Here is a 12,940-nt window from a genome sequence, read left to right as displayed (position 1 = left end):
CACAGCAAAAGAAATAAATTATAAAAATGAAAAGGCAACCCATGGAATAAGAGAAAATTTTTGCAAATTATATATATGGCATGGGGTTAATTATATATATATATATGACAAGGGTGATAAGGGGTTAACATTCTAAATATACACAGAACTTACACAACTCATCAGCAAAAAACCAAATAACCCAATTAAAAAATTGGCCAAGGCACTTAAAAGACATTTTTTTCAAAGAAGACACATGAGTAACTAATGGGTACATGAAAAGACGCTTGGTATCACTAATTGTTACAGAAGCACAAATCAAACCTATAGTGAGATATTGCCTCACACCTGTAGGTTGGCTTTGATCAAAAGGAAAAAAAAGGGATCCCTGGGTGGCGCAGCGGTTTGGCGCCTGCCTTTGCCCCAGGGCGTGATATTGGAGACCCGTGATCGAATCCCACATCGGGCTCCCGTGCATGGAGCCTGCTTCTCCCTCTGCCTGTGTCTCTGCCTCTCTCTCTCTCTCTGTATCTGTCATAAATAAATAAAATATTAAAAAAAAAAGGAAAAAAAATGGTAACAAATATTGGGCAGGATATGGAGAAAAGAGAATCCCTATACGCTGTTGGTGTTTATGTAAGTTGGTACAGCCATTATGAAAAATAGTACGGAGATTTCTCAAGAAAATGAAAAACAGAACTACCAAATGATCCAGCAATGCTACTTCTGGGTATCTATTTAAAGGAAATGAAGTGAGTATCTTGAAGAAATATCTGTACTCCCATGTTCCTCTCAGTGTTACTTGTAATGGAAATAACCTAAGTGTCTGTCAACAAATAAATGGATAGAAACAGACATATAAAAATATATATATTATTCAGTTATAAGAAGGAAGGAAATTCTGTCATTTGCAATACCATGGATGAACCCAGAGGAACATTATACTAAGTGAATACATGAACATACCAAAACTTGTGAGACATACTTAAAACAGTGCTGAGATGGAAATGTATAGCACTAAAAGCTTCCACCAGAAAAGAAGAAAAGTCTCTAACCAATAATCTAAGCTCCCACCTTAAGGAATTTAAAAATAGGAGGGCAAGTTAAGTCCAAAGCAAGCAAAAGGAAGAAAATAATAAAGAAATGAATAAAATAAATAAATGAGACCAGTATTACCTTGATACCATAGACAAAGACAGCATAAAAAAAAATACAGTCCAAAATTCCTCACCAATATTGATGCAAATGCTCTTAACAAAATAATAGTAAATGAAATTTGGTAATAAATAAAAAGTATTTACACTATAACCAAATGGGGTTTATTTTCCAGGGATGCAACACTAGGTCAATATTCAAAAATCAATAAATGTAATCTACCATATTAGTAGGTTAAATTTAAAAAAATCACATGATCACATCAATTTATGCATAAACAAGAGTTGAGAAAATTCAACATTCATGATTAAAAACTGTATATAATGTATAAGAAAAAAATTGATAAATTAAACTTCATTAAATTAAAACCTTTTGCTCTGTGAAAGATCCTGTTAAGAGATTAAAAGGATAAGCTACAGAATAGGAGGAAATATTTGCAATCCACATATCTGAGAAAGGACGTATCCAGAATATATGAAAAAGCTCTCAAAATTCAACACTAAAAAAACATTAAGCAATCTGATACGAATATAGACAAAAGTTATTAAAGAGACAATTTACCCCAAAAGATGGAAGAAGGTAAAAATAAGCAAATAAAAAGATTTTCAACATCATTAGCCTTTTGAGAAATGCAAATTAAGACCACAACAAAATATCATTATACATGGAGTAGAACAGGCAACATAAAAATTTGTAACAATTCCAAATACTGGTAAGGATATAGAGAAACAGTCCCTTATACATTGCTGGTGAAGTATTTTATACTAAATGTAGTATAACCTAAACGTACATTTAATTTTTTTAAATTAAATATACGCTTATCATGTGATTTACCAGTCACAGTCCTAGTTTTTTATTTGTAGGAATTAAAACCGTAGTTCACACAAAAACTTGTATAAAAATGTACATAGCAGCTCTCTTTGTAACAGACAAAAAACCAAGTTGTCCTTCAATAGATACATGGTTAAACACATCATAGTATAACCATATCATGGACAACTACTCAGCAATCAAAAGGCACAATACATGTAACAACCTAGATGTATCTCAAGAGCATCATACTGAGTAAAAAAAGGCCAATATCAAAAGTTCACACACTGTATAAATCCATTTATAAAACATTCTCAAAATGCCAAAGCTATAGACAAGAAATTAGTGGTTTCCAAGGGTTAGGGATAATGGAGGTAGAAAAGGGTGGGCAACTCAAATGGGGTAGTAAAAAGTAAATCTTGATTGTGATGAAATAGTTCTGTATTTTGATCGCTGTGGTGGTAATGCAAGTATACACACATGAAAAAATGGCATAGAGCTAGACACATACATTGTACCAATGTTAATTTGCCAAGTTTGATAACGCATTAGAGGTATGTAAGACATAGCCACAGGGAAAAACAAGGTGGGGCTCTCCATAGTATTTTTGCAACTTCCTGTCAATCTATAATTATTTAAAAATAAAAAGTTTATTTTATTTTTAAATAAGATTTTATTTATTTATTCGAGAGAGAGAGAGACAGAGGCAGAGACACAGGCAGAGGGAGAAGCAGAGTCCATGCAGGTAGGGAGCCTGACGTGGGACTTGATCCTGGTACTCCAGGATCACGCCGTGGGCTGAAGACAGGTGCCAAACCGCTGAGCCACCCTGGGATCCCCCCCAATAAAAAAGTTTATAAAAGTTCTATAAGTATGTATAAACTTTTCCAATTTATACATAAAACAAAACTTGCTCAAAAACTTTTTCATAGTTCTCATCTAAGCTAGATGATCAAGAGAACAATAAAGACTTTATTGTCATTATGTGGCATTATTTTAATGAATAGTGCTGTTCAAATGAACACAATGTCTATTTGCTGTCATTATGTAGCATTATTCCAATAAACAGTGCTGTTCAAGTGAACCCGAAACTTATCCCAAAATTATCCATTTTCCCCTGTTGGACTGTGCCCCCTTTAAAGACCACATTTGATTCATTTTTATATCCTAAGGGCCTAGAACCATTTCTCACCTATCACACGCATTCCATAAGTGTTTGTTAAATATATTGTCAGGAGAGACTACACATTAACTGGAGGATTAGAGACTGGGGTCATAAAACTGAAGCAACCTTTTGGTGTTTGGTGATAATCTTGTTACAAGAACCTTCATTTTCAGTTACGTTAAAAGCCTCCAACTTTCAACAATGAAAAATGGAACTGTCTGACTATGAATGAAGAGAAAGAGGAAGAGCATTTCTGGTTCCAAGAAAAGTATTACACTAACAGAAAAATGTCAAGATGGAACTCTCAAGGAAATTAGAATCTAAAAAATATTGGGTGGAATCTTTGAGAGAAAATGAAAAAGTAAAAGTAAATGATATTCATACTAGATATGTATAGGATATATGTGTCTGTATAAGATATATGAATGAGTACAAAGGAAGAAATCTAAGTTTGATTAAGAAGGAAATGGCTGGGATATATACAAGAACCTCCTTATGAAAACTTATAATTTATTTTTTAAAGACAAAATTGAAAAAAAGGACATAAATGTCATATTATGTTTAAAATATAATTTAGTCTGATTTATTACTAATTTTGCTTGGATAAATTAAGATAGCAAACTTTTTGATGCTGCTATATAATCTCAAAATACCAATATAGTTTTTGAAGCACTGTTCTTAGGGAAGAATTGTTAAGGGAGGAAAAGTTTAAATGCGGGTACATTTATAAGAATTGGTTATTGAATAGGTTCTGCTTCATGATGAGAAACGGTTGAACTGGAAAGGCTATCATCTGTTATATTTTATATTACGGGGGATAGACAAATATGGAATGGTGACAGTTAATCACTCTATTTCACAATCTGATTCCACATTCTGAAGTCTCAAATTTTTACCTAATGCCCAAAATTCTCTACAATGATCTCAAATAGCAAAGGATTTTTTATAATAATATCTTTTTAAAATATTCTTTTTGGAATCCTGAGAAAGTTACAATGGACTGTTCAGAAGTAGATACATCAAGCTAACATTTTGGAAGAACAAGGTAATTTTCCAAGTCTTCCAAAGAAGATAGTGGAATTTACTTAGTTGTCCTGGTGAGTATGCATCTTGAGCAAGCCAAGACTCTGAGGAACCTCTGTTCCTTTGCAAATGTTATAGTAGCACAACAATTATTTTATTAACACTGTGCTCTCCAAGCTACAGACATTGCTGAAAGAACAACTAAGACTCACCAATCGTAATCCAGTCGAGACTGATGAAGCTGCTGCTGTTTTAGGAGAAGCTTTGTCTCCTGCTGGGTCAGCAGATGCTGAAGGCGCTCTTTTTCAATTTCCAGCTCCATTTTCTGAAGCATAAGTTGCTGCCTTCTGTTTTCTGAGAGTTGCTTTTTGATATCGGTTTCACTAGACTTCTGTGTCCCTTGACCATGCATCAGGGAATCCCAGGAAAGCCCACAATAACTGCATGATTCCAGATGTGTTCTGGAATATTGAGGGGCCATGCGTGTAGGATGGCTTTCATGAACAGGATCTGCATTTTCAGAAAGTCTATGACCACAACACTGACTGGATGGAGTAGGCTTCAGGGTGTGGCATTCTTTCATCTTTAGTTCCACTGGTGGAGCCTTCTCTATAGGGACCGCATCTACTAATCTTCTCCCTGGGGATCCATAATCACATGTTCTGGTCTCTGATGGCATCCTGTCTAGATCCTCTTTGGAATAATGAAAGTCTGCTGGTTTCAAAGAATTATTCTTGAACTCCACAAGGGATTCTGAAGCTGAGTCCTGGTTTGCAGACCTAGGCTTCTCCTTGTTTTGATAACAGGTTTGTGATTTGGCTACACTCAAGTAGGAACCATCCAGTTCCATAGCTGAGGACTGAAGAGTGCTTTTCCTATTGGATACCTAGAAGGAACCACAAGATCATTTGTTAAGTAAGAGCACACTGAAATGAGTTCTTTTGGCTTTTCAGAAATCAATGATATATTTGTACCAAAACAAAGTTGTTTTGCCTTCTCAAATAATAAATGATAGTATTCACAGAGCTAAACAGACATGTGCCACAAAGCTAAAACCATTTTGAAACAATCTACATTTCAGTCTATCCATAAGGATGAGAAAAAGAAAATGTTGCTATTTGCTGCTAAGTAAGATGACAAGAGTAGCAAATAATAAAGGTTATATAAAATCAACTTTGAGAAGAGGCAAAAGCATTAAAAGGTAATGTCTCAAAATGTTTACTTCTAAATACTAAGCAAGAAATCCATTCAGCCGCCCTTTGTAATACCCTTTGATTGTTCATTACACATTACACACAACAGGATTTGATGTAAAACATTTCATCTTAAACTGAATAGGATGTTAGTTACTGCTAGAGATTTGATGAGTTTTTATAAATATCTTTATAGCACACAGATAAAACCAAGTACTAACCAAAAAATATGATTCTAATCAAAAGCAGTTATTTAAATACAAAACATATTTAATTTCAGCTATAAACATAAGTGATTTTTCAATTAAGCTGTTCAAGTGATTATAGCCTGATACAACTCACACAGAAAGGAAGTAGTTGCAAATCACCTTTGGCAGGCCAATAGAGTTAGCTTTCCCAGTATTTTAGCCTCAAGCCTATTCTATTAAGGAGAGCAAAACTTAGTTTATGATCAGTGATTCTCAAACTTTAGCATATATCAGAATCACCTGGAGGAACTGTTAAATGTGAATTGCTGGGCTTCATCCCCAGAGGAATTCAGGAATTCTGCAGCAGGGTTGGAGAAGCTCATTTTTAGGAAGTTGCCAGATGATACTGATGCTCCTCATCTGGGAACACACCTTGACAACCACTTATCTGTATCATGGGACATCTGACTCCTCCCGTGTCCCTATTATAGGGAGTGTTTTGATAACATGGGCTTACCCAGGTAATCCTGGATAATTTTCTCTCGCCAAGATTGTTAACTTAATCATGTCTATAAAGTTTCTTGTCATACAAAATCCTTTGTGTCATATAAAAAGACATTCACAGGTTCTAGGGATTAGGACATGGGCATGTTTGGGGGCCATTATTCAGTCTACCACAACTTCTTTTTAAATTAGAACTCATAAACAGTTCAGATGTTTATCTTATTCTAGGGACATGGAATAAGTGAAAAATTGAGATCCTTAACATAAAGGAGAAAAAAATCCTGCCAATTTACTTTGCAATAGTTGCAAATGATGAACTGATTGGTAAAAAGTGTCAGCAGATATACAGCAACACCATGTTTCTTCTAACACTCTTAAGATTTTGAATTAATACAGCAATACTAAAGGAGTTCTATTCTAATGAGGAGCCACATTTGGGAAGAGGACATCCAATCCTTTATACTGAGCAAATGACACTGAATAGGTTGCATGCCACAGAAAAGAAACTTATGATAAAATTCATGATAAACTACCTCATAAAAATTAACTTTATTTTACAACTGAAGGAAAACTCTAGTCTACATTAGTCTCCCCTACACTGAACTTTTAAAAAACTATTTTATTTATTTATTTATTTATTTATGAGAGAGAGAGAGAGAGAGAGAAAGAGTGAGAGAGGGAGAATGGCAGAGACACAGGCAGAGGGAGAAGCTGGCTCCATGCAGGGAGCCCAACGCGGGACTTGATCCTGGGTCTCCAGGACCATGCCCTGGGCTGAAGGTGGCGCTAAACCACTGAGCCACCAGGGCTGCCCTACACTGAACTTCTGTAGCACTGTCAAAACAAATATTTGACATTTATCATCTGCTACTTTGTATGGTAAGCTATTTTTTTATAGAATTATTATACTTAAAAAATTACAGGTAAATTTTTTAAAGGTTTGTAAACTTAAATCAACTATCATATATTTCCTCCCTAATCCATGTATTAGTAACACAGCAATAGCATGTATTATTTTATAGTCTTATTTTTGTTCCTTAACATTATTTACATATGTGCATTTTTAGGTATTGATACAGCTGATACTTATGTTAATGGTACTAATTGTTAAATTATGTATTCGGAATATTAAAAAATTTTTGGTAGTTAACTTTTTCTGTTTTTGAGAGGTAGTTCAACTTAATGATTTTGATGCATACTTTGCTCAAAGAGAGCAATTACCAGCAATTCCCAATTACCTGATAGGTGACTGTGCATATTGGTAGGCAGGATTCTAAGATGGTCCCCAAGATTCCTGTCTTCTTAGTGTGCCCACCTTGTATTATCTCCTCCCACTGAGGTGGGTAGTCTTTGGGAACATGACAAGATATGAATCCCATCATTATGCTACACTATATGGCCAAAGGGATGTTACTGTTTAAGTAAGTTCTTTAAAAAAGGGTATAGTACCCTCCCTAATGTTAGAGATTGGCCTTGAAGAAATAAGCTAACATGATGTGGGAGGATCAATGAAGGAGGTCAATCAGTAATGATGTCTGGAGCAGAAGGCAGTTTCCAGCTAACAATGAGGTATCTATCATACAGATGCAAGAAACTAAATTCTGCCAACATACATGTGAGTTTGGAAGAGGATCCAGAGGGATCCCTGGGTGGCGCAGTGGTTTAGCGCCTGCCTTTGGCTCAGGGCACGATCCTGGAGACTGGGGATCGAGTCCTATGTCGGGCTCCCAGTGCATGGAGCCTGCTTCTCCCTCTGCCTATGTCTCTGCCTCTCTCTAGCTCTCTCTCTGTGTAACTATCGTAAATAAATAAAAAATTAAAAAAAAAAAAAAAAAGGAAGGGGATCCAGAGCTCCAGATTAGAAGGCGGCCCAGCTGTCACCTTGACTGCAAATTTTCTAAGACTCTGAGCAGAGGATCCAACTAACCTATGTTGAACTCATCACCCACAGAAACTGTGAGATAATAAATGTGTATTAAACTAATAAATTTATAGTTATTTCTTACACAGCAATACAAAACAAAGCACATTACTCAACTTTCCTGACTCTCAGTTTTCTTATCAGTGACCTCAATGACCTCAATGGTGGTCAGATGGGCAGTTATCAAGGGTGTCAACTGATAAGGGTACTAATTTACAAAATGGAAAAAAACCCCTTATGCTTACCCAAACTTTTTTCAAAAAGAATATTATAGGGGGTGTGTGCGGGGAAGGTAAGATCTCCAAGAGACATGCAGTTACAACAGATTACTTCTAAAGAGAATGAGTTCAGTTATTTAGCTTTATTTTGCTGCAGTGAGGTTTGTAGGTTGGGCCAGAGTTGATATGCTTCAGATAATAGAGAGGTTCTTCATCTTTGTCCTCATACAAAAGATGTCAGTCTTATCCTGACATTTTGCACTGCCTCTTAGGGTTGTTGTACTGGATGAGATAATTCACATAAAGAGCTTTGGACAGTGCCTTAGCTAAAGTCAGTATTCAAACCATGTTTCCTATTAGAATTATTACTACTGTTGTTATCATTAACTTCTCTGCCTCAATAATCCTTGAGGTCAGGAGTTATATTTACTTCTCTGGGTGTACGGCACTGGGGCTTGCACATTGTAACTAGGGACTGATTGTATTAGTCAAGTTGGGTTATGGACCAAGAAAACCAGAAACAAAAATCAGAATCCATGATTAGGCTGAATTATGTACTACTAAGAAAAAGAAGAGAGAAGAAATAGAGTAACTGTCTGTTAGAATCTGAATATAAGAAATTAAGTTATTTTATAGTGAGCTTGAGACAAATATTGCCTTTGGGACACATGGAAGTCACAATGGGCCTGAATGAAACAGATGTGTTTTTCTTTCTGGAGTTGATGCTCCATCCTTTCTATGAGATGTTTACAAATGTAACCTCTTTTTAACTAAGGCTTAAACTAACAAATTCCAAACTGCAATCTCTGGCATATGGGTTTGCTATGAATTTTTCAGATATATAACACTAATTTAGGAACCAATAGAATTTTTTTTTAACGGAGGCACAATTTACATATACTAAAATGCACAGGTCTTAAGTGTACAGCTTGATGAAATTTTACATTTGCATATACCCATGTAATCATCATTACCCCAGAAAGTTCCTTGTGCCACTTCTAGTCAAACCAACATTGTCACACTCCCAGAGGTAACCATTAATCTCAGTTCTATGACCACAGATTAGTTTTGCCCATGTTTAGCTTCATACAACTGGAATCATAAAGTATGCTACTCTTTTGTGGCTGGCTTCTTCTTTTTTAAAAGCTAGAAGTCTTTTTTTAAAGATTTTATTTATTTATTTAAGAGGGAGAGGTGAGGAGAGGGCAGGGGAAGAGGAGAGAGAGAATCTCAAGGACACTGTGCAAGTGAGCACACAGCCCAAAATTGGGTTCCATCTCACCACCCATGGGATCAAGACCCAAGTTGAAATCAAGAGTTGGACACTCAACTGACTGAATCACTCAGGTGTCCCTGTTGCTGCTGGCTTCTTAAGCTCAACATAATTTTGAGCTTCTTTTATGTTGTTGCCTGTACTGATAGTTAATTCTTTTTTATTGCTTCAAGGAATTTCATTGTGTGAATATAGCAACATTTGTTTATTCATTCTTTTATTGGATTAGGTTGTTTCTAGTTTAGAGCTACTATGAACAAAGCTGCTAGCAATATTATGTCTTTTTTTTTTAAGAGGGGGTGGGGCAGAGGGAGAGAATGAGGAAGAATCTTAAGCAGGCTCCATGCCCAGCACGGAGCCCAACACTGGGCTCAATCTCACAATCCTGGGATCATAATCTGAGCTGAAATCAAGTCATACGCTTAATTAACTGAGCCACCCAGAAGCCCCATTATATGAGTCGTTTTTTAGACATATGTATTTATTTCTCTCAGGCACAGGGTAGGCATTTGTTTGACACAGAAACAGCCAATAAAAGTTTTCCAGAGTGGTCGTTCTATTTTACATCTCCACCAGCACAGTAAAAGAGTCTTAGGTGCTTCATATTCACACTAACACTTCTTTGGGGAGGATGGTACAAAAAAGGTGGTTTTATTAAAGCACAGGGACAGGACCTGTGGGCAGAAAGAGCTCCCCACACTAACACATGATAGTATGTTTTTACTTTAAGCCAATCTGGTGTGTACTGAAATCTTGCTATGATTTTATTTTGCATTTCCCTGATATGTAGTGACAGTAGTTGACATATGCTTATTAGCCATTTGGATATCTTGTTTTGTTATGTGCTTGGTGAAACCAATACTTTTAAATAATTCAAAATAATTTTTATCTATTTACTTAAAAAAAAAAAAGGTTTTATTTATTTATTCATGAGAGACACACAGAGAGATGCAGAGACATAGGCAGATGGAGAAGCAGGCTCCATGCAGGGAGCCCGATATGGGACTCGATCCTGGGACCCTGGGATCACATCCTGAGTCAAAGACAGACACTCAACTGCTGAGCCACCCAGGCATCCCATCTTTTTACTTAAAAAAAAAAAAAAGATTTTATTGATTTATCTGAGAGAGACAGAGACAGAGCACAAGCAGAGGGGAGGAGGCAGAAGGACGAGGAGAAGCAGACTGCCCTCTGAGCATGGAGCCCGATGCAGGGCTTGATTCCAGGACCCTGAGATCATGACCTGAGCCAAAGGCAGATGCTCAATGGACTGCCATTGAGGTGCCCCTATAATTCAAAATAATTTTTAAAGAACTGAGATGAGAAATGAAAAATGAAGGTCAGGGAAGACAACTTTATGCAAATTCTTTCTGATGAGAGAACTTGGCTCTAAATGTTCACCTTCATTGACCATGAATGCATAACATACTCCCAGAAAACTTTGTCATTTTGGCCATTCTTAACTCAGTTTACTGTGTGCTATGCTAAAAATAGCATAGTTACAAGCATATTCAACTTATAACTTTTTAAAAAAATTTTTTTATTTATTTATGATAGTCACAGAGAGAGAGAGAGAGAGAGAGAGAGAGAGGCAGAGACACAGGCAGAGGGAGAAGCAGGCTCCATGCACCAGGAGCCCGACGTGGGATTCGATCCCGGGTCTCCAGGATCGCACCCTGGGCCAAAGGCAGGTGCTAAACCACTGCGCCACCCAGGGATCCCCTTCAACTTGTAACTTAATAACAACTCTGTAAGCTAGTTATTATAGTTACCAATTCACTAAAGAGAAAATGAGGTTCAATGAATCAACACAACTTTCCCAAGATCACACCAACACTATATGTAATAAATGGGAATGTGTCTCGTTCCAAATCTTTAGTCTTCCATTATTCCATGATTAGCCTATTTTTTTTTTTTAGATTTTTATTTACTTATTTGAGAGAGAGCTAGAGGGGGAGGGGCAGAGTGTGAGAAGCACAGGGAGAGTGAGAATGACAAGCAGACGTCCCACTGAGCATAGACCCCTACCAAGGGGCTTGATCCCATGACCCTAAGATCATGACTGGAGCCAAAACCAAGAGCCCGATGCCCAACCAACTGAACCACCCAGGTATCCCTCCATGATGTAGCTTTTTAAAACACTAATTTTTTCTTTGTTTCGTTTTTTTTTTTTTTTTTAAAACATTTTTCTTTAATATGAAATACGACACAGAAAAGTGCACAAAACAAATATAAACATCTCAGTGAATAATCACAAGACAATGTCTACCAATGTGAACCACCTTCTGAGAGACAGAATGTTGCCTGTATACAAAAGATCCTTGATGGTGCAGTACAATCACTACTCTCTACCTCTCCTGTCCAAGGGAATGACTATCTTGACTTTTATGGGAATAACTTCCCTGTTTAATACTTACCTGCTTTAAAGTCCATACCAGATTTTGATTTTACCTGTTTTTTTAAAAAAGTATAAATGGAATAATATGAAATACATTCTTTTGTGTCTGACTTCTTTACCCAACATTATAACTGTAAAGTTTATACATGATATGGCATGTGGCTATAATTTGTTCATTTTCATAGTTCTGCAGAAAAGGTTAGCAAACTTCTTCTGTAAAGGGCCAGAAGACAAACATTTTAGACTTTGTAGACTGTATGGTCTTTGCCATAACTACTCAGTTCCACTTTTGTAGTGTGAAAGCAAGATATAATACATAAATTAATGGTCCAGTAAAACTTTATTTGTGGACACTGAAATTTGAATTTCAAAGTAACTTTTCCATTTCATGAAATATTATTTTTTCCCCTAATCATTAAAAAAGCTAAAAACCATTCTTAACTAATGATTAGATTGAGTGCTCCTCCAATTAAAGGACTCTATGGACATGCTAAGATATGCTTAAAATTCAACAAGCAAACTGACCAATATGACTTATGATGGGCTATCACACATTATCTGTGTGATGAAAATGAGTTAAATGGAGTGCTTAATCAGAGCTGAACGGAATGCTATTTAGCAGAAAAGAATGCAGAAGAACATACTCAGGCAGGAAAACCAAACTGTATAAATGAAAAAATAAGTTTACACAGGAAAATGATCTGTAGATCACAACAAATAAAAAAGTTGAATTCAAAATGGTAGCATTATGGTACCATAAATGGTAGCATGTTAGGGTTTGCATTATATACAAGCTACCACAAACCCTGACTACATGTTGAGACTCTACAAGTGGCAAAAATATAGCCAATAAAGTCTTTGATGTGATATGCTATGGGATCCACAACACACACACACACAAAAAAAGATGAGGAGAAATTGCAGTCATTTTTGGCTTATGACATAGTTGAAATATCATGTCTTTTAACTTGGGTGGATATGTGCTAGTGACACAGAAAAAGAACACACAACATGGGACAAGCACAATGTGAGAAAAGTATAAGTTTAAAAAAATGTGAGAGACTTAGGTTGGACACAATGAAGAACATTTTGGGAGTGGAGATTAGTAAATTT

At 36.2% G+C, this 12,940-nt stretch overlaps 1 protein-coding gene across 11 annotated transcripts in view; it reads right to left on the bottom strand.

Moving 5' to 3' along the window:
- The window catches only part of KIAA1328 (KIAA1328 ortholog), a 366,861-nt gene that overhangs the window by 133,214 nt on the left and 220,707 nt on the right, over positions 1-12,940 (bottom strand). For all 11 annotated transcript variants that reach the window (XM_077900521.1, XM_077900522.1, XM_077900515.1 and 8 more), the window contains one exon: positions 4,345-5,018. In XM_077900521.1, coding sequence (XP_077756647.1) covers positions 4,345-5,018 — 674 coding nt within the window. The remainder of the gene's footprint in view (positions 1-4,344; positions 5,019-12,940) is intronic.

The sequence above is a fragment of the Canis aureus genome, chromosome 6 (assembly GCF_053574225.1).
Source record: "Canis aureus isolate CA01 chromosome 6, VMU_Caureus_v.1.0, whole genome shotgun sequence".
Taxonomy (NCBI): Eukaryota; Metazoa; Chordata; class Mammalia; order Carnivora; family Canidae; genus Canis; species Canis aureus.
The sequence above is the reverse complement of the archived record's forward strand: the minus strand, read 5'-3'. Positions and strand labels throughout refer to the sequence as shown.